At 39.7% G+C, this 21,478-nt stretch overlaps 4 protein-coding genes across 8 annotated transcripts; 2 read left to right on the forward strand and 2 right to left on the reverse strand.

Annotated features, from left to right (window-relative positions):
• Nucleotides 1-109: 109 nt before the first annotated feature.
• On the reverse strand, nucleotides 110-19,843 carry LOC124201162 (major facilitator superfamily domain-containing protein 8-like). 3 transcript variants are annotated; one of them, XM_046597640.1, is made up of 9 exons: nucleotides 19,722-19,843; nucleotides 19,572-19,629; nucleotides 2,040-2,232; nucleotides 1,726-1,969; nucleotides 1,544-1,657; nucleotides 1,004-1,484; nucleotides 719-945; nucleotides 495-652; nucleotides 110-426 (listed from the first exon to the last, which is right to left on the reverse strand). In XM_046597640.1, the coding sequence occupies exons 1-9, from the start codon at nucleotides 19,732-19,734 to the stop codon at nucleotides 205-207; spliced, it is 1,710 nt and encodes a 569-aa protein (XP_046453596.1). In that variant the 5' UTR covers nucleotides 19,735-19,843; the 3' UTR covers nucleotides 110-204. The 3 variants fall into 3 exon arrangements, with proteins under 3 accessions (XP_046453596.1, XP_046453595.1, XP_046453594.1); XM_046597639.1 differs by lacking the exons at nucleotides 19,572-19,629; nucleotides 19,722-19,843 and adding exons at nucleotides 2,442-2,499; nucleotides 2,595-2,916; XM_046597638.1 differs by lacking the exons at nucleotides 19,572-19,629; nucleotides 19,722-19,843 and adding an exon at nucleotides 2,595-2,923.
• On the forward strand, nucleotides 6,262-8,959 carry LOC124201160. The gene is made up of 4 exons (XM_046597635.1): nucleotides 6,262-6,445; nucleotides 6,523-7,906; nucleotides 8,002-8,221; nucleotides 8,338-8,959. The coding sequence occupies exons 2-4, from the start codon at nucleotides 6,532-6,534 to the stop codon at nucleotides 8,516-8,518; spliced, it is 1,776 nt and encodes a 591-aa protein (XP_046453591.1). The 5' UTR covers nucleotides 6,262-6,445; nucleotides 6,523-6,531; the 3' UTR covers nucleotides 8,519-8,959.
• On the reverse strand, nucleotides 9,266-19,184 carry LOC124201159 (protein argonaute-2-like). 3 transcript variants are annotated; one of them, XM_046597634.1, is made up of 19 exons: nucleotides 19,129-19,184; nucleotides 18,943-19,056; nucleotides 18,812-18,876; nucleotides 18,250-18,716; nucleotides 17,912-17,991; nucleotides 17,493-17,826; nucleotides 17,304-17,418; nucleotides 17,012-17,223; nucleotides 16,652-16,925; nucleotides 16,380-16,586; nucleotides 16,106-16,307; nucleotides 15,801-16,007; nucleotides 15,584-15,721; nucleotides 15,337-15,505; nucleotides 14,957-15,263; nucleotides 14,735-14,869; nucleotides 14,562-14,663; nucleotides 14,306-14,490; nucleotides 9,266-9,414 (listed from the first exon to the last, which is right to left on the reverse strand). In XM_046597634.1, the coding sequence occupies exons 5-19, from the start codon at nucleotides 17,952-17,954 to the stop codon at nucleotides 9,324-9,326; spliced, it is 2,721 nt and encodes a 906-aa protein (XP_046453590.1). In that variant the 5' UTR covers nucleotides 17,955-17,991; nucleotides 18,250-18,716; nucleotides 18,812-18,876; nucleotides 18,943-19,056; nucleotides 19,129-19,184; the 3' UTR covers nucleotides 9,266-9,323. The 3 variants fall into 3 exon arrangements, with proteins under 3 accessions (XP_046453590.1, XP_046453589.1, XP_046453588.1); XM_046597633.1 differs by having other exon boundaries at nucleotides 18,812-18,883; XM_046597632.1 differs by lacking the exon at nucleotides 9,266-9,414 and adding an exon at nucleotides 13,847-14,224 and having other exon boundaries at nucleotides 18,812-18,883.
• Nucleotides 11,010-13,477, forward strand: LOC124201161. Its single transcript, XM_046597637.1, has 4 exons — nucleotides 11,010-11,269; nucleotides 11,347-12,723; nucleotides 12,819-13,044; nucleotides 13,161-13,477. The coding sequence occupies exons 2-4, from the start codon at nucleotides 11,361-11,363 to the stop codon at nucleotides 13,345-13,347; spliced, it is 1,776 nt and encodes a 591-aa protein (XP_046453593.1). The 5' UTR covers nucleotides 11,010-11,269; nucleotides 11,347-11,360; the 3' UTR covers nucleotides 13,348-13,477.
• Nucleotides 19,844-21,478: the final 1,635 nt, after the last annotated feature.

Consider the following 21,478-nt stretch of genomic DNA (forward strand, 5'->3'; position numbering starts at 1 on the left):
GGGAAACCCACGGGCTATCAAAGATAAGGTGCGATGGCGAATGACTCGGCAAAAAAATGTTCGAATTTGTTCGACAGGATTAACGCAATTGGTAGACAATTGGTAGAAATAGAAGTTGACTCACCAGTTGTATTCATTTCGTGATTTTAAATTGGCGGGAAATTAGAAAAAATTAATTACCAAACGACGTGTTGCACTGATCTATTACGTGATTAAGAAAGGAATGGGCTCTTCGATGTCTTCGTAGCGATAGGGGACCAGGTGTCGGTAGTAGATGAGGAGCAACATGAGGACGAGGACCATGATGCCCGTCATAAAGGCGAAAGCGGCCAAGGGCCCGAAGGCCGAATAAATATTCGTGACGCAAATGGGACAGAGAACTCGAGCGAAACAGGCACCAGCTGCCAAAATGCCCATCCAAGTGCCCTGTCCAATTATTTTAAATTAGAAAATAAATGAGAAGAAATAAATCATTAAAAAAACAAATAACGGACCTGTGGATATGGGCCGATAATTTTACTAAAAATGGAATTCGTCATGGCGGCTCCCATGGGAAATCCCGTCACAATCAGGACGAAACCGGCAATCAGCTGCTCGGGTCTGATAGCCGACGTGTATCCGCACCATGGCTGGACATCGATCGGACAACCTCCTACACGGAAAACAAATTGAATCAGTCAACTATTCACTAATACAATTAAATGGTAGAAATAATGACCGGAAATATCGTGGGGACCCATCGACGTCAACGACAGCCACCCGTAATTGTAGTCCAGCGTCAGCTGCTGGACCAGAGTGTCGTTATTGGCTCCTATTGTAGACGTGATGCTGTGGCTGCTGTTCAAGTACTTGATGGGCGGAGGTGGGCCGCCGTAGGGAAAGAGCAAAACTGGACCGATGGCCAGCAGGAAGATGCCAATAATGAGAAGAATTCGCTCGCCCAGTCTGTCATAAATGTCGTTAATAAGTTGAATTAATTTTGTTACTTTTTAAAACTTTTTACCTGCGTGACAATGGGCCCAAAATGGCGAAGATGACGCCACTGTAGACCCCGGCCCCGGCGAAGGCCAGGCCCACGACGACGATGGCCGATTTCTCCGACAGGCCCAGCTGCTCGATCGTCAACAGGGTGGCCACACTTTCCAGGAAGATGAAATTGAACTGGACAGAAGCGAATATGACAATGCAGACGATCAAGGCCCACTTGTCGGGCCGCTTCTGCCGCTGGATCTTTTTGGCCATTTCTGCGGGCGACGGGCAGGCGGCCGTCGCCGACCGCTTCTTAGCGGCCATCGTGGCCACGAAATCACCTTCCTTCTTGGCCACGTTGTGTTCGGTGAAGACGCCGGGCAGGAACACTAAAGCGTTGAGCAGGGCCATGCTGGCCGAGAGCCACGACGGGCCGGTAAACAAATTGAGGTAGAGATCGCCGCCCATGGGGATGTCCGTGCCAACACCCAGCGGTGCAAAAGCCAACTGAATAACTGCCATTAATAATTATAATCAAATTCTGTTGGAAATGAATCAATTCAATTAAAAATACCTGGTCCGAGGACGAAGGCCGTCGAACCGGCCAGACTGAAAAGCGAAATGGCCGTTGCTCGTTCTTTGACCGTCGTGGCCGATGCGATGTAACTAAAGCAGAGCGTAATCGATCCTGAAAAAGATTCAAATTAGAATTAAAAATAATAATAATCAGAGAAAAATAATTCGAGTCGATCAAACCGGCAGCGGCTCCGACGAGGAAACGGGCGGCGAAGAGGTACCAGCGCCTCTGCCCAGGCAGAGCAGACACGCAAGCGTAGAGGACGAATCCGGCGGCCAGGATCAGAGTCGACAAGATGGACAATAATCGAATCGATCCGAATTTGTTGCCCAAATAGCCAAGGAGTGGACTGAAAAATAATTGGGCCAGCGGCTGGGCGGCGATGAACAAGCCGAGAAATTGCGTTCCAGCTTCCGGGTCCATCTGGAGATATCAGAAAAAAATGATTTAAACAATAAAAATGAATGAAATAAGAATTATGAGAAAAATGAACCTGATCGAGATAAGGTTTGGCGCTGGTCAGGATAATCGAGAAGGATAAATTAAAGGTGAATGCGGTGAAGGTGATGATGGCCAAGCTGAAATAGCGCCGTTTGCGTTCTATTTCCGGTTCCACTTGCTTGGCGTAGTCCACTTCGTCGACTCCAGAACCCATCATTTCTGTTTCACCCCGGAGATCACTTTTCCTGCAAGAAGAATCATCCAAGATAGTTTCAAGTTTTAAAGTTTATCATTAGACAGCTAATTGATTCTTACGAGCATGCGACCTTGCGAAAAAAAACTGATAGTTTGCGCAAAAAGGTTCTCAATTAAAAAGGGAATTTTCATTCCTAGATATTCAATAACTCCTCCCCAACAGCTCAGCGATTAAATTGAAGTGGGCGGAAAATTTTACCTTGGCGTCTTTCCAACCCTCCCCCTTCTGTCTGGTTGTAAATACATAACTGTGCAAACTGTACGTGGCAGCAAGTTATTGGTCAATAATAATTAATAAACGTGACAAGAACGTATTAATCTTTAAAAAAGTCATTTAAAATAGAAAACTCACTTTGGGGTATCATCGTCGATCGACTTGTCTTCTGCTGAACTGCCGAGATTTTTCTCTTCGAACGAATAACTGCCACTGCGACCGCCCACCATTTTTCACTTCACTTGAAAACGTTCAATCTCCTTTTTGGAAATGTACCAAAAATCACGATTCGCAAATGATGGAGGAATAAATAAATAAAAAAGAAAATCTAAATTTTTAAAAACAAATACGAAAAATACGAATGAAGTGCTCGGTAAAATGACACACTCCCAAATAGCAGGAGAGAATCGAAAATTGTTCTGGAACACAGTGTCGTCTGTCTGCTTTAACTTTCCATGGGCGACTGTCAGGTATATGGCCATTTTGATCCTTTTTACTTACCCGCCTTTCTTTCTTTCTTTTTTTGTTTCTGAATTCCCATCATCTTATTCTCGTTAGCACGTTTTGGTTTTCGATCCTTCCCTCCTTCTCCCACCTCCCCCTTAAAATGATGGCCGCCAAATTCGAATGCAGCAACAATAACTTTCTTTCTAGCAATCACCAAAGAGGCTGAGCGGAATCTTTATGGGTTAACACTGATTCCATCTTATCGATTTCGTCAACTCGACACCATTCTGCTCCATTTCACAAGTGCATGTTATTTTCGTTGAAAGACTTTCTAAAATTGGATGACAGATAATATAGTATAGGGCGATCGGATGTGACGGCAACAATAATAAGTTGGCCATCAGAAGCGGTCGATATGAAAATGTTTAGATTAATTTTATTTTCTATGGGGTCGGCAGTATTAATCATTCTTCTGTTTGTCCCGTCATGACAGTTTGGACTAAAGCCCCACCATTTTCCCGCACAGCAGCGAACACAGAAAACGTTTTCAAAAATATTTTTCTTTTGCTGAGCGCTAAAAACTATTCTCGTTTGAGTCATGAGAAAAACTGATACTAATACGTCGATTTGGGATTGATTGACTGGAATTTATTTGATGAGCCAAAGAATAGTTTATAATCAAAAAGTAAGATTAAAAAAAAGCCTAGGTACAAAGTAGTTGGAATGAGCTTTCTATTTTCGAAGTATAGAATATGCCACTGAGTATTTTCCTGTCATAACTAAGAGGCTGCCGAACAGCAGAGGACTTTGATTTCAGTCCAACATTGTTCGCCGTCGCCCGATGAGCTGTTTTCACGAGCGACGTGACCCAGCACGTCGTCACACCCTCCGTTACAAAACGGAGACAATTGAATCGTTGCCATAAATGGACAGCGCATTTGATAAGAAATGCCAAACTATACTCGAGATTTCCGATGGGGATTTAGAAAATCCAGAATTTAGGGAAAAGGAGGAAACTTCGGTGAAACCCAGAGATGAGGAGATGACCAAGAAAACCAACAGATGATATAATTCCCTATTTTCACCCATTCATCCGGGCCCAATCACAACGTCCCTTCGGGTCATACGGGCGAAAAAGCCTTCCGTCCATTATGAAGAAACGGAAATGAAAAAGGTGGCAACAAATACATTAATTTTATGCAATTTAATTTTATTAAATTGCCAAAAGGGAAGTTTCTGGGAGTGGTATCTGACCAGTGGCCACGCTCTTACTTCATTGCGCTGCATACTGGGCCGTAATTGTGCCATCTAGTGCTACCGAGTGAACGGCAACCGTCGATGACACTCAGGGGCTAATCGTACGAACTTAAGGACACAACTTCAGAGCGTGTGCCAGCCAGTCAAGAATACCAGGGTTATATGGGTAACGATCTTTATAGATAGACGTCCTTTATCGCAACAGGAGGTGAATTTAGAAATAAATTGACACGTAGAGATTAGTAGTTTTAGTAGTTAGAAGTTGAGTTAGCAGTTAGATTTATTAGTAGTATTGAGCCGACAGTTGATGGGGAGCATTATACAATGTGTAGGGACAGAGAATCGAACACGGGATAATTTGGTGGGATTCAGTGTGCTCTAACCATTGCGCTAAGGTTGCACGTCTCAATGTGTATTAAATCGAATCAGTATAGGCCTATACAGACGCCTTGGGGTCCTTGGTGGCGATACACTTTTCGCGATATTATCATTTCAAGCGTATAGATGTGGCCTAATGGATAAGGCGTCGGCGTACAAAACTTGAAGTCTTCGGGTTTAAATCCTGTTTGAGAAGTTGACCAACAACTTCATGTACGTATTAACTTAAACAATGAGTAATGATAATAAAAGAGTCACCCGAAAGCACAAATAATTGGGCATTTAAACATTTTAATGCTTTCACTCTGACTGTTATCAATTATTATAAAAAGCGAATTGTGATACGTATAATATTGGTCCTTTTTATAGCTACAACATAAAATTAGACTTAAATCGAGTGTCGTTGGCTTTCAATTTGTGTGTCCTTAACACCAGCCGCGGAGAAATACCCTGCAACCTGAACCGGCCAATAACCTGATCCCGAACTCTGACTCCCCTACGAATGAAATAAGAACTCTTCCTCGCGTGTGGCTCTTGAACGATTAGCGACGTTAGAAAAAACTGAAACTTGCGATTCACCTGATAAATTACTGGATGCCGTTCAGGGCGCTCCTATTACTAAACGACAGTTATATTCTGTCGATGACTTCAGCGATGATGATCACGACGAACACGATGCTATTTACATGTATCCTGATGCAGGCGATCCATCGGATCAACGAACGGCAGATTCGGAATTGGTACGGACCGCAAATGAAAATTTTTTCCATCAGAACGAAAATTCGTATGAATTCCCCCTGGTCTTCCCCTTCAAGACTATCCCCACATGCTTAATGTACTTATGTAGAAATCTTTGGATTAATAGGATCGGACCCCGATCTGAAGCCCGCCGTACATAGGAAGGAACACTCATTCTAACGCTTATAGAAAGAGAGACGAAACGCTGGAAGACCTTTTGTCCGACGCGCTTTCACAGTATCATGTGACTGTGGCGTCCAATTGGAAATGATCAGCATTCTAAAGCCGATTATAGTTCACTAGATAATCATCCGGCTGCATCCGGTGCGAAAATAGTAATAAGCCAATGATAGCGAATGATTTAACAAATTCGAAAGTGACAAGAGCTCTACAGTCGTTCAGCCATAGTGTTACGTGGTTACACGCACCGCTATACCACCCCCTACACGCGTTTCACTGGCCTTCTATAGAGTTCTGATCCGATGTGGTTTAATAAGGTCTTGACAAGGTGTGTTTCCTGATCCAGTTCATGAATGACGTCACTCTGGTGCACACGTCAAAAAATTTCGCTTGGGCGCATCTGCCCAAATAACTGACGATTCCAGCTTGGATCCAAGGCGATCCTGGAAGGGTCCTGAAGTGTTTTGAGACGCATGTCAGAGACATCTAGCGGTAAAATCAAATACTTTTTGAATTACAGCAAGGTCCTTTAGTAGTGTTGTTACGATACATTTTCTTCGCTTAATATTGAATGTTTTTTTTTGCCTTGAATGCTAGGCTATCAGGTTTACTATTGGAAATTAGAACATGTATACGAGTGACACATGAAAAGTAAAAAAAAAAAAAAAAAAAAAAAATTGGCTCCGATACACATCAATCAGAGCCAACCCTAATTTGCGCACCACGTTTCTCGAGTCAGGTTAAATGTCGTGCTGGTTTGATGACGACGGATCAAATATTAGAAAGGAAGTTTCATTTTACCAACATAGCGTTTTCGTATAGCTCCTTTAAATTGCATTGCATCAGTCTCTTGTTAGCATATTACGTTGGCAGGTCTTCGTCGCGACTCGCGAGAATATTTGTGCGAAAGCAGTTGGCTCTAAAGGTAACTACATTCAAAAGGAAACTAATTCCACTAAATAGAACTTGATTTACAGCACATAAGAGAGGTAAATGCCATATATTATTAGTTTATTACTTAAAATCGTGTAGTTTAGAACTCATATTTTCAATATCTCGATATTAGAATAATAAGATGGGTTTCATCACTGATGTTGTGATTCAACTGGCATTGTTCCTCGTATTCACAATAAACTGTGAAAATACGACCGGAATTGGGCACCCATTGGACCCAGTCTTGAATGTCACTACGGAATGCATAACTTACCGCTACGTTCTATGCCCCAAGAATATGACGGCCATGACTGTTATATTCGAATATGAAAAAATGGATGAACCGTATTCATCCATATCGAAGGATTCGCAATGCATTTTCTATCGATTCATTCCGTGTCGAGAGGCTTCGCCAGATCTGATCCTCGAACAAGAACGACATCGACAAACCAAATCAATTAACGGGAAAGAACTAAAAAATTTCGAAGAGAAAAAAAATTTGGAACTGTCTGCCCTGGAAAATAAATTGAACTGCTTAACCAGTCAAATAACGCAATGTGAAATTTCCCAGATTATTTCGAAGGAAAACATGAAACAGCTGAATGTGACTGAAAACGAGAAGTTTGTCCTACAAACAGGAAAATTAACCTTAACCGACAAAGTAAACAAATCTGAAACCTCACGTCAAAGATCAGATGAACATTTGATATTGTGCAAAAAACTGGCATATGATTTAACCTTAAAATCTGCTGCTTGCGGAAAGGAGATTGAGGGTATGAAAGCAGCGGAGAAAATTACAGAAGCCCAAGACGAGAAAAAACAGTTGATTGATGATAAAACCAAACTCAATTACTCGTCCATTGCTAAAACTTTCAGTCATACTCCTTTTTCGGGAAAATTAGGCGTACAAAGTTACACCCTTTACCAAATGGGCCGTATGAAGATCATACCAAAACTGCATATAGTGCCACTTGTGCCCCAATACGGCATAGTTTTCAACGATGTCGCATCGATAAGTTACAACCTCACGATTCCACCGTGTAACCAATCAGCAGAGAGCCTCGCAGACAGCAGCCGTAGCGTCTTTATTGCCGTGGTATCTGCACCTGGAAACCGAGAAAGCCGAGACAAAATTCGAAATACGTGGAAAAACCATGTCCATAGAAACAGCGTGCAGGGCATCACGATTGAGTTTGCTTTTATTTTAGGACCAGCAAAAAATGAACCAACCAAAAACAGTGTTATAGAAGAAAGCACAATAAATGAAGATATCATTCAGATTTCGGATATGCCAGCAGAGTTTCCAAGTCATATGACGATGCCCGGGGTTTTAAATTGGATTTATTATCACTGTCCCCAAACTGAATTTCTATTTAAAGTCGAAGATGACATGTATGTCAACGTACACAAACTAGCATACTTTGTTCGAGACTTTTACAAATTCGGCAATAATGGCACTTTGGCCATTTACAGTCAAATGGTGGATGGCCAGCAAAACCAGCCCAAGCCAAAGAGAAGTATGCATTGCCTAATATTATAAGCTAACAGCACAGAAAAAAGCGAATTGTTTTCCCTGAAATTTTAAACGTAATCAATTATACTTTAATTAAAGGTGGGGAAAAGATGGTTTCGTTAGACGATTGGCCGTGGAATACGTATCCGAATTACTTTGATGGGCCTGCCTATTTGATGCATAAAAGTACCATCTTCCCACTATTGGCAGCCATTCAAACAACGCCTGTCTATTCCTTTGTTGAAGAGGTCTACATCACCGGAATTTGTGGCGATAAAGTCGGACTAAATAGAAAAATAAGCGGCAAAAGTTTACCAGTGTGAGAAAAATAATTCCGTTTAATTTTGCACTGTATATTAAATCATTTTCAGTAATCGATCGTTAATTTCGCTGTTCAATACTAATAATTCTTTGCATTCTTATTCAAAATAATAGCATGTGGCCACGGGCATCGGAAACTGTGGAAAATACATGTGACGTTCAAAAGTTTCTATCCTGGAAGAATACGGAGTCGAATTCCATATCCCACAAGGATATTGACGCATTTTACAGTGCTGAAAGCGCTCCCAATTCTCCATGTGATTACGAGGACAAAAATTTTGAATTTTTCCCTTAGGAAAAAGTGTTATTATTATTACTTCATATTTTTTAAATCTTTATCTTCTTTATATTCTTATTAGACAGTTATTGAATACTGTAGTGTGCTGTGGATTTTTCATTGGTTTAAAAAAATATATATTTACTCTGGGCAAGCAGCAGTTATCAATAAAATAATTGTTCATGTTGACGTCATCCCTGAAATTTGACGACAATCAGCAAATTCTGCTGTTGCCATTGAAGCAACACTAAACTGGTTATTACTTGACTCATGTTCTTAACGGATTTGTGGAGAATAATGGCGTGACTTTTATAATTCCGATACATAAAACTTCACAAGTGACAAACGTCACCGGCGCAGCCGCTCGTTATTGACGTCTATACATATAATTACCTTGAATTAGACTACAGACTTCGCCTACGAAATATCATAAATACACAGTTTTCTTTCAACCTTCAACAGCTGTTTCAATGTTCAGAAAAAAATTGACACAAATAAAAAGAATAAATAAATAAATAAATAAGCTTGGTTATATATTTATTGAAGTGCAGAGAATATATATGAACATGTTTTCTCTTAATTGGACCACGAGATTAGATATAACCATCACAAAAGTCTTATTGGTCAACAATTTCAAAGGATGAACATATGATAGGCCTAATCAGCACGTAAAAGAAAACTAGTCATCCTTTTCCAAACAAATTATACCTATACATAGGGCCTATTGAATGTAAATTAGTTCATGAGATGGATAAAACCAGCAATAGTGAATAAGAAAATTAGTTGGTGAAAAGAAAAATAATAAGCGACTTATTGTTAAAGTCTAAACGAAAAACATGAATCTCAAATCACGGGTTGAATCGATATGAGTCTGCAGATCAGCCGAAGACATGGCTTGACGATTCCCAGTCAAGCTAGAATTTAAAAAAGAAAAAAAGTTCAGTTGTCATTCAGTCTAAAAAAACGAATCATATTACAGAATAGCTGATACTTACTTGTCATAGTACTGGCGTCCACGGAAGGCAACCAGATACGAATAATATAGCATGGGGCTGGATACGACACAGAGCGAGTGCAAGCATCGGGTATAAATACGTAACACAAATAATATGTCAGCATTTGAATGTCGTTTGCCAGAAACTTGCTATCATCCCAGAGAACGTGATAATGTTTCGGCCGGCTAGTACCCTATATAATAATAAAAAAAAAATCGATATAAGAAAACTATGAAAACACAATAAAAACGGATAAGCTCTTTTATCATCGGCTGCGATTCGCTTGGCTGCCGTCCGGTTGCCGTCGTCGTCGCCGCCCGGTGCCAACATATCGATCAGCGTCTTGTTTCTTTTTTTCGGGTTTTCTTCATCTGATGGGATGTTTTGAATTGACCGCCGCCGTCGAAATACTTTTTCAATCGCCTGATGTACAAATTACAATGAAGGAATTTCTTTTCTATTCTTTTTTTCTTTATTGAATTTATAAACGGAATTAAAAAGAATGGTTATTTTTGAAACGCTTCAATTTAATTCTTTTTTCGCAATCAATTCATCCACTCGTATGTTGACAACAACGAAAATCTTTTTTTCATTTAATTGAGAAAAATGAATAATTAGTTAAAAAGCTATTAAATGCCTGCTGTCAACTATGACTTGGTTGATTATTCGACTTATAAATTATTTTTCAAAAATATCACGCGCAGAAAGATTTCTGCGCCAGAAATTCGAAACGTAAACTCGGACGTAAATAGAAACGCTCACAGAAAATTTTATCGGCGTGACGTTAATTTTTTTATTTTTGTTCATGCGCAATTCAGAAGAGGTAAAATGCCAAATTCTGTTGCTATTATTAGGCATACGACGTGATCTGAAAAAGAAACCAAGATTATATTTAGGAAGGTGATCTGCTGCTGTTATTTGAGGAGTTGCCATTTCTGGAAAGAATCGCATGGCATGGATATTCTGTGGAAATCATGATACTATCACACTTGCAAATTTGCAACGCAACTATATTATTTCTATAGTTCTCTGATACACATGACCCCCACATAGCCCATGCTATTACTTTTCCCAATCGAAACGGTTTTAAATTTTTTGAGCCAATTTTACAGAGTAACACGTTATAATAAAGAACTATGCGTGCTACCTGGCACACGTCAAAACATTTCGCTTGGGCGTATCTGCCCATACTGACGATTCCAGCTTGGATCCAAGGCGATCCTGATAGTATCCTGATTCCTGAAGTGTTTTGAGACGCATGTCAGAGACATCTAGCGGTAAATTCAAATAATTTTTGAATTACAGCAAGGTCCTTTAGTAGTGTTGTTACGATACATTTTCTTCGCTTAATATTGAATGTTTTTTTTGCCTTGAATGCAAGGCTATCAGGTTTACTATTGGAAATTAGAACATGTATACGAGTGACGCATGAAAAGTAAAAAAAAAAAAAAAAATTGGCTCCGATACACATCAATCAGAGCCAACCCTAATTTGCGCACCACGTTTCTCGAGTCAGGTTAAATGTCGTGCTGGTATGATGACGACGGATCAAATATTAGAAGGGAAGAGTTATTTTACCAGCATAGCGTTTTGACGTTTTCGTATAGCTCCTTTAAATTGCATTGCATCAGTCTCTTGTTAGCATATTACGTTGGCAGGTCTTCGTCGCGACTCGCGAGAATATTTGTGCGAAAGCAGTTGGCTGTAAAGGTAACTACATTCAAAAGGAAACTAATTCCACTAAATACAACTTGATTTACAACACAAAAGAGAGGTAAATGCCATACATTATTAGTTTATTACTTAAAATTGTGTAGTTTAGAACTCATATTTTCAATATCTCGATATTAGAATAGCCTAATAAGATGGGTTTCATCACTGTTGTAATTCAACTGGCATTGTTCCTCGTATTCTCAATAAACTGTGAAAATACGACCGGAATTGGGCACCCATTGGACCCAGTCTTGAATGTCACTACGGAATGCATAACTTACCGCTACGTTCTATGCCCCAAGAATATGGCAGCCATGACTGTTATATTCGAATATGAAAAAATGGATGATCCGTATTCATTCAAATCGAACGATTCGCAATGTATTTCCTATCGATTCATTCCGTGTCAAGACGAGCCTTCGCCAGATCTGATCCTCGAACAAGAACGACATCGACAAACCAAATCAATTAACGAGAATGAACTAAAAAATTTCGAAAAGAACAAAAATTTGGAACTGTCTGTCCTGAAAAATAAATTGAACTGCTTAACCAGTCAAATAACGCAATGTGAAATTTCCCAGATTATTTCGAAGGAAAACATGAAACAGCTGAATGTGACTGAAAACGAGAAGTTTGTCCTGCAAAGAGACATAAACAACTTAACCGACAGAATAAAGCAATCTGAAACCTCACGTCAAAGATCAGATGAAAATTTGATATTGTGCAAAAAACTGGCATATGATTTAACCGTACTAAATGCTGATTGCGAGGAAATGAAAAAAACGGGTGAAAACCCAAAACCCCAAGACGACAAAAAAAAGTTGGGCCAAATATATCAGGAAATCATTAACAATGAAATTAAACGCATCTATACTTCCATCGCTAAAGCTTTCGATACTCCTTTTTCGGGAGAATTAGGCGTACAAAGTTACACCCTTTACCAAATGGGCCGTATGAGCATCATACCAAAACCGAATATACAACCACTTGTGCCCCAATACGACATAGTTTTCAACGATGTCACATCGATAAGTTACAACCTCAAGATTCAACCGTGTAAGGAATCAGCAGACAGCAGCCGTAGCGTCTTTATTGCCGTGGTATCTGCACCTGGAAACTTAAATCACCGAAACAAAATTCGACAGACGTGGAAAAATCATACCCAACTGGTGCTGGGCATCACGATTGAGTTTGCTTTTGTTTTAGGACCAACTGATGATGAACCAACCCAAAAAAGTGTTATAGAAGAAAGCAAAGGATATAAAGATATCATTCAGATTTACAAAATGCCAACAGAGTTTCCAAGTCATATGACGATGCCCGGGGTTTTAAATTGGATTTATTATCACTGTCCCCAAACCGAATTTCTATTTAAAGTCGAAGATGACATGTATGTCAACGTACACAAACTAGCATACTTTGTTCGAGACTTTGAAATATTTGGCAATAATGGCACTTTGGCCATTTACAGTCAGATGGTGGATGGCCAGCAAAACCAGCCCAAGCCAAAGAGAAGTATGCATTGCCTAATATTATAAGCTAACAGCACAGAAAAAAGCGAATTGTTTTTCCTGAAATTTTAAACGTAATCAATTATACTTTAATCAAAGGTGGGGAAAATAATGTTACGTTAGACGATTGGCCATGGAATACGTATCCGAATTACTTTGATGGGCCTGCCTATTTGATGCATAAAAGTACCATCCTACCACTTTTGGCAGCCATTCAAACAACGCCTGTCTATTCCTTTGTTGAAGATGAAGAGGTCTACATCACCGGAATTTGTGGCGATAAAGTCGGACTAAATAGAAGAATAAGCAACGAAAAATTACCAGTGTGAGAAAAATAATTCCGTTGAATTTTGCACTGTATATTAAATCATTTTCAGTAATCGATCGTTAATTTCGCTGTTCAATACTAATAATTCTTTGCATTCTTATTCAAAATAATAGCATGTGGCCACGGGCATCGGAAAATGTGACAAATACATGCGACGTTCACAAGTTTCTATCCTGGAAGAATACGCCGTCGAATTCCATAACCCACGATGAAATCGGCGCATTCTACAGTGGAAGAGCTACCAATTCTCTGTGTGATCACACAGAAAGCCAAAATTTAAAATTTTTCACTTTGGATTAAAAAAGTGTTATTATTATTACTTCATATTTTTTAAATCTTTATCTTCTTTATATTCTTTAAGACAGTTATTGAATACTGTAGTGTGCTGTGGATTTTTCATTGGTTTAAAAAAATATATATTTACTCTGGGCAAGCAGCAGTTATCAATAAAATAATTGTTGCTGTTGACGTCATCCCTGAAATTTGACGACAATCAGCAAATTCTGCTGTTGCCATTGAAGCAACACTAAACTGGTTATTACTTGACTCATGTTCTTAACGGATTTGTGGAGAATAATGGCGTGACTTTTATAATTCCGATACATAAAACTTCACAAGTGACAAACGTCACCGGCGCAGCCGCTCGTTATTGACGTCTATACATATAATTACCTTGAATTAGACTACAGACTTCGCCTACGAAATATCATTAATACACAGTTTTCTTTCAACCTTCAACAGCTGTTTCAATGTTCAGAAAAAAATTGACACAAATAAAAAGAATAAATAAATAAATAAATAAGCTTGGTTATATATTTATTGAAGTGCAGAGAATATATGAACATGTTTTCTCTTAATTGGACCACGAGATTAGATAACCATCACAATTTAAGTCTTATTGGTCAATAATTTCAAAGGATGAACATATGGTAATCAGCACGTAAAAGAAAACTAGTCTGCCTTTTCCAAACAAATTATACCTACATCTTGAATGTAAATTAGTTCATGAGATGGATAAAACCAGCAAAAGTGAATAATAAAATTAGCTGGTGAAAAGAAAAATAATAAGCGACTTATTGTTAAAGTCTAAACGAAAAACATGAATCTCAAATCACGGGTTGAATCGATATGAGTCTGCAGATCAGCCGAAGACATGGCTTGACGATTTCCCGTCAAACTAGAATTTCAAAGAAAAAAAGTTCTGTTGTCATTCAGTCTAAAAAAAAACGAATCATATTACAGAATAGCTGATACTTACTTGTCATAGTACTGGCGTCCACGGAAGGCAACCAGATGCGAATAATAGCACGGGGCTGGATACGACACAGAGCGAGTGCATCTGGTAAATACGTAACACAAATAATATGTCAGCATTTGAATGTCGTTTGCCAGAAACTTGCTATCATCCCAGAGAACGTGATAATGGGTCGGCCGACTAGTACCCTATAATTTAAACAAAAAACTGGATACAAAAACACAAAAAAAACGGATAACATTTATATAGGTAGGCCTACCTGAATTCCTTGGTGTGAAACGAGGAAAAAATCTTGCTCGACGGGATGCACGATCGTGTTATCGACAATGGTTCCAGGTGGGACGTTCTTTCCACGGCCACACTATTTGAAAGGGAAGAAACGTCAAATGTGTACCGACACTATATTATCAACTTGATCATTTACAACAATACCTCATCGCTCTGATCATCCGGGAAAAGACGAGTATGGTGGCGCTTCTGAACTACGATGAAAGTCACTGGTGGTTGGTATCCAACTTCCAGTTTGATGCAAGCCTTGCGAATGGCGCTAAGCTCCCATTCAAGAACCTATAGGAAAAATACCGAAGTATGCTGGTTAACATGGTAGTCTAATCAGTGAATATATAATAGAATTTCAAACGGAAATAGGCCTACTTTTGCGAATTGGCCTTCGCTCACACCATCACGGTAGAAAATGATCCGCTGTGGCTTGCCAGTTGAAGTGGCTCCAGACACCCTGTTGAATTTGCGCAGCAAATTGTACACCATAGTCTCCATGTCTTCAATGTACTCCTGCTTTGATTTTTGAATTCGAATCTCGCAGCAGTATTGCGAGGCGCGCGGATCAACACTTCCCACGACGGCTGCGATGGAAGGTTTATCAGAATCTTGCTGGTCGGCACCAGGATGCGTCACATCAGCTCCCATGATGATGACTTGTTCGTTCAATAACATCTTTGGGCTATTATATAAAATTGAAATTTGATTCATTATTCCCTCATCCTTTTCCGCTGAAACACAAGCGAATATCCTACCGAAAATCGCGTGAAATCAGATTGTTGATTCCTCCTAATTTAGCGTTGAGCTTCAAGCATATGTTGGCCATGATTGACAGATCTGGTCCGTTTCTTCCCGTCACGTTCTTTTGCTGTACGCATTGCGTGGTGATTTTCAGATCTAAATCCCCAACACGCTTCACAATATCTATACGAAAAGCACGGAGATGTATATATGTTATTAACGGGCTCAATATGTAATTATTAAACCTGAAGGTTTTCTTACCGTAAGCGCCTTGATGGCGGTTGATGATGACAAAAATGATTTGAAGCTGTGGAAACTTCTGCTTAGCTGTTTTCATAGTGCTTTCCAAGCTATCAATCCCACAAGGCTTGTTGAAAAGTAGCTGCCCCATTGACATGCCTGATGCAATAATTGAAAAGGCAATAGCACAATTGTGTCAAATATTTCTAGGCAACGGACAAAAATGTCATAAACTTACCCATTTCTCGACCAGCTTTTGTCAATGCGCTAATGAACAAGTCAATAGCCCCATCGCCGCATCTAGTGATGTCGATTAAACCAAATGAATTCATCGACTTGGCTTCGATAAATTTCATGTTTCTCATATTCCAAACTCCGTCTCTAGGAAAAATTGACGACGACTCTCTGTCACCGTAAACAAGCTTAGGCGTAGGCAGTACTCGCCCTAAATAGATATTAACATGTTTATAAAATTAAAATATTATTTGGGTTTTTGAAATTTCTAACGCACCGCCATTTTTTAAATTTTAAAAACAAATGTACCTTGAATTTTGGCCATCTGTGTATCGACCGAAATGCCAAAATGTTGAGCATATTGATCCTGAGCAAATTGCATTCCATGAACGGAATCGAGGATTTTTTTCTTGCGAACATCAGCGGCTGTGGCAGCAACTTTGATCATGGCAGACGTTTGAAAGTCAGTCAACTTGCGACGATACTCTTGACCTTCGGCGATCGAGCACAACTATTTCAAAGGCAAGATTTTTGTAAATAATAATAATAATACAATTGACAGAAAAGTGCATTTATTGTATACCTCCATTGGGACCAAGTTTTTCTTTTCTAGACTTCCTACCCAGACACAGGGAAGGTCGGGATACTTCAACTTCAGGTTGAGTTTCTTTTCAAAGTATTCCTGGACCGTGACCGTCTTGCCGTCGCATTCAAATTTCTCCGTGTTGGCCGCTCCTTTAATGCCATTACATCCAACCGTGGCTTTGTATTTCCCGCGGTTGTAGGAAACCTGGAATAAATATTACACTCATAAATTGTGATTAATTTTAATAGTCTAGATGGTACCTAAATTACCTTCAAGGTGGCAATTGTCTTGTGAAAATCCTTGTAGTCGCGCTCTTTCAACCTATCACCAGGTCTAGCTCTGAACATGTTTGCCATTATTTCGTGAACTAGGCCGGATTTCATAAAGGCACGTTGGGTGGCGTCCACATTAAGAAACGGTTTCCAACCCAGACGCAAGGACTGGAAATGTCCAAACCAGACCTCAACTCCTCCTCCGAGTTCTCCGCTCCTTCCAGCAACAGGCTTCGAAAGCAAGCAACTTCCGAGCATCACCTGTGTACAACTGTTGAGCAAACACATCAATTGAAAATGATTTGTGAGAAGTGAATTTGTCTAATCTATAAAAATTGAATAAGTCATTTTATATACCGTTGAGCGGCGCCATATTTTAATGCGATATCCAAGGCTTGAATAGGACGAAGGGGTATGTTAACGGACGAACCGGAACCACCTTGACAGTAACTGGCCAGGGCCCCCAAATCAATTTCCAATTTGCCAGTGGGTTGCAAGCTGATGGTGAATTCGTTCAACCTGGGAGTTCCATCACAATCCAACTCTTGAAATTCCAAATTGATTTCAACCTAGAGATTTATTTTTTTAGTAAAATACAATTATACCGAATTATACAAGTGATTCGTATTATACCTATTAAGTAGCCTACCTTTGAATCCAAGCCCGGAATCCGACGAGCTGTGTAGATGTTCTTTTTCAAATCAAAAACCGGAAAAATGTCTTTGAAACGTGAGTCGCTACCTAGAAACTGCCCGATGATTTTTCTGTTAATGATAATGGTGAAAAATGTTATAGCATTCTCTAAGTCAAAGAAAACCATCACACAAAAAAAAAATACTTGAGAAGCGTTTTCGGGGGAAGAGGTTTGACTTCAACGTCGTAATGATAAAGAATCGGTTTCTTCATATCGACGGCAAAATGATTGGCAGAAAGCTTGATCGGCCGACCTAAAGTTCCTACGCCACCTGCAGCACTGCGTGGAGGGGGGCGAAGTGCTGCACCCTGAGCTCCTAGGCGTTGGGTTCGGGGAGTGATCGAATGAGGCTGTTGTCCATGAGGAGCAGAAGGACGTGGTTGGTGGGGCGCACCAGCAGGTCTCTGGGTCATTCTTTGCGGAAGTTGAGACTCCATTTCCGTGGCTGCTTGCTGTGCTTCAGCACCTACTTGTCCACCTATTTTGTAAATAAAACATATTGGCTAATCCTCAGAAAAAATGAAATCAATTTATAATCAAGTCAATATTTAGATTTTTAATACCCTGTGTTTTTCCGCTTGTCTGCTTTCCTCTTTTTCTGCCCATTTTTCAGCTTGTGAGGGGAATATTTGTTTTATAAAACCTATCAAATAACAGTTTATTTTATTGCAATGTTAGTCAACAACACTGATGGATTTGAAGCAAATTTCCCAATTAATCATAGCCATGATGGAAAAATTACGTCAATACAACATTGAAAAATTCAAATTTCGCACAATTCCATCAATATTTGTTTTACAATAATTTAAAAGGCAAATTACAGATATGAGAATTAACAAAACAGAAAACTTGCAAGAAATAACACATTTGGTTTAATAAGAAATTCAATTTATCTTTATACCTTAAAGTTCAAGATGAAGAATTTCAGCGAGTCTATTAAACTGTGTGAAGATCAGGAAATATCTGTGAAATGAACTGGCAAAGACGGCGGCTTGTGTATACATAATAGTGTCGTCGTGAATAATTGTTGACGTGGCTGTTGGTCATTGGCATTTGAACGACGCACGTCTAGCAGGTGCTAATGGTTTCATATGACAGAAATCTGAACTACTCATAGTAACTTGAGCTCGACACCATGTTATGCATCTAATCGTGTCGTTCACAACAGCAGCCACCGTCGCATTCTAGCAGCATCAACGGGGAAAATCCGCGTTCGAAACTTTAAATTCGGGGGAAATTCAAGCATGAGAGCGCACTTTTCACATTTTTACTCCGGCTGAGAGGCGGTGGATCATCATCCGGTGGCTGACGGGGTATCCATTTGTTTGACAAGCGCTACCACCAGGCTGGCGGAAGCGGCATCATCGACTAATGAAAATTAGAAACTATAGGTAAGATAGCTCTGGTTGACACTAAAAAAATCTGAAATCCTACGTCGCCGCCATATCAGAGGCAAAATATACCTGATATCTACTGGGACGCCGCCAATGGGGATGTACGTGCCAACACCCAGCGGTGAAAAAGCCAACTGAAAACTGCCATTAATAATTATGAACAAATTCTGTTGGAAAATGAATCAATTCAATTAATATACCTGGTCCGAGGACGAAGGCCGTCGAACCGGCCAGACTGAAAAGCGAAATGGCCGTTGTTCTTTCTTTGACCGTCGTGGCCGATGCGATGTAACTAAAGCAGAGCGTAATCAATCCTGCAAAAAGATTCAAATTAGAATTTTAAAAAATAATAAAAATCAGAGAAAAACAATTCGAGTCAATCAAACCGGCGGCGGGGTGGCTGGGCGGCGATGAAAAAGCCGAGAAATCGCGTTACAGCTTCCGGGTCCATCTGGAGATATCAGAAAAACAAAATTATTTAAACAATAAAAATGAATGAAAAAAAAATTATAAGAGAAATGTACCTGATCGAGATAAGGTTTGGCGCTGGTCAGGATAATCGAGAAGGATAAATTAAAAGTGAATGCGGTGATGGTGATGATGGCCAGGCTGAAATAGCGCCGTTTACGTTCTATTTCCGGTTCCACTTGCTTGGCGTAGTCCACCTCGTCGACGCCAGCACCCATCATTTCTGTTTCACCCCGGAGATCACTTTTCCTGCAAGAAGAATCATCAGGATTATTTTCAGTTTTAAAGCTTATCAGTAGCCAGCTAAATAATTCATACGAGCAAACTCGGCGATTAAATTGAAGTGGGCGGATAATTTTACCTTGGTGTCTTTCCAACCCTCCCCCTTGTGTCTGGTTGTAAATACGTAACTGTGCAAACTGTACGTGGCAGCAAGTTATTGGCCAACAAATAGTGAGTAACAATAAATACTTATCAATCTAAATAATGTCAATAAAAACGCAAAACTTACTTTGGGGTAACATCGTCGATCGACTTGTCTTCTGCTGAACTGCCGAGATTTTTCTCTTCGAACGAATAACTGCCACTGCGACCGCCCACCATTTTCCCTTTCACTTCGAAAACCTTCAATCTTCTCTTGGGAATTGTACCAAAAATAGGTATCACGATTGGCAATACAAAGAAATAAATAAATAAAAAAGAAAATCTAATTTAAAAAACAAATGCGAATGAAGTGCTCTGGTAAAATGACACACTCCAAAATTGCAGGAGAGAATCGAAAATTGTTCTGGAACACAGTGTCGTCTGTCTGCTTTAACTTTCCATGGGCGATTGGCATGGCAATTTTGGTCCTTTTTACTTACCCGCCTTTCTTTCTTTCTTTTTTTGTTTCTGAATTCCCATCATCTTATTCTCGTTAGCACGTTTTGGTTTTCGATCCTTCCCTCCTTCTCCCACCTCCCTTTCAATGATGGCCGCCAAATTTGAATGCAACAACAATAACTTTCTTTCTAGCAATCGCCAAAGAGGCTGAGCGGAATCTTTGTGGGTTGAAACTGATTTGATTTTATCGATTTCGTCAACTCGACACCATGCATTCTGCTTCATTTCACAAGTGCGTGTTATTTTCGTAAAAGAGTTTCTAAAATTAGATGACAGATAATATAGTATAGGGCGATCGGATGTGACGGCGACAATAAGTTGGCCATCAGTAGGTCGATCAAAATGTTTCAATCAACATTATTTCTATTTGATTGTTGCGGTTGTCAGTATTAATCATTCTGCTTGTCCCGTCCTGTCAGTTGGACTACTTTCAAAAATATTTTTCTTTTGTTGAGCTCGCCAAAACGTTTCGTTTTGTGTAAGTTGTCCCTAATGGAAAAAACTGATACGTCGATTTGGGATTGATTGATCCTGGAATTTATTTGACGGGCCAAAGAATAATAGTTTAATCAAAAAAGAAAAATTTTCAAAAATGAGAGAAATAGTTATACACGAGTCTATAGGTATGATAGGTACACAGTAGTTGGAATGAGCATTCTTTTTTTTCGAAGTATAGGATATGCCACTGAGTATTTTTCCTGTCGTACAACTAAGAGGCTGCCGGACAGCAGAGGACTTTGATTCCAGTCCAGCATTTTTCGCCGTCGCCCGATGAGCTGGTTTCGCGAACGACGTGACCCAGCACGTCGCACCCTCCATTACAAAACGGAGACGTGCCTCTCCAAATGCAGCCGTCACCTGTGATCATCAATCAATTATTTTTCAATCATTTCTAATAACCGTATTTTTGGCTTTGGTAGTACTCACTTGAAGTACGTCCGTTACCCCAGTCTTCCGTTATTTCATCTGCAAAGGGAAAATTGATTTGATTATTACGTCATTCCCATAGTCAAACAAAAAAGTAACAGCATTGAAAAATCAATTTACCAATGACGGTTCTTATTTTTGACTTGTCTTCCGCTGCAATCAGAGCAGACAGTGACACCAGAATGACAAGGGAAATCTGAAATTTTTAAAATTTCGGTCGTCAACAAAATGTTAAATAATTAATTGTCACGCAATCTTTTAGTCTTATTACCGTTAAGCGCTTGAAATACATTACACAGTGAAGGAGTATGGAGGATGAAGTTTACTCTCAGCCAAATCACAAAGAGAACTGTGAATCATTGCGAGAAATGGGCAGCGCAATTTATATAGAAAGGCCAACCTGTGTTATAGTAATGTCCTCTCGGGCTTTTTTATAAACGAGAGCAGTTTCCGTCTTTT

This window comes from Daphnia pulex, chromosome 8 (assembly GCF_021134715.1).
Source record: "Daphnia pulex isolate KAP4 chromosome 8, ASM2113471v1".
Lineage (NCBI taxonomy): Eukaryota > Metazoa > Arthropoda > Branchiopoda > Diplostraca > Daphniidae > Daphnia > Daphnia pulex.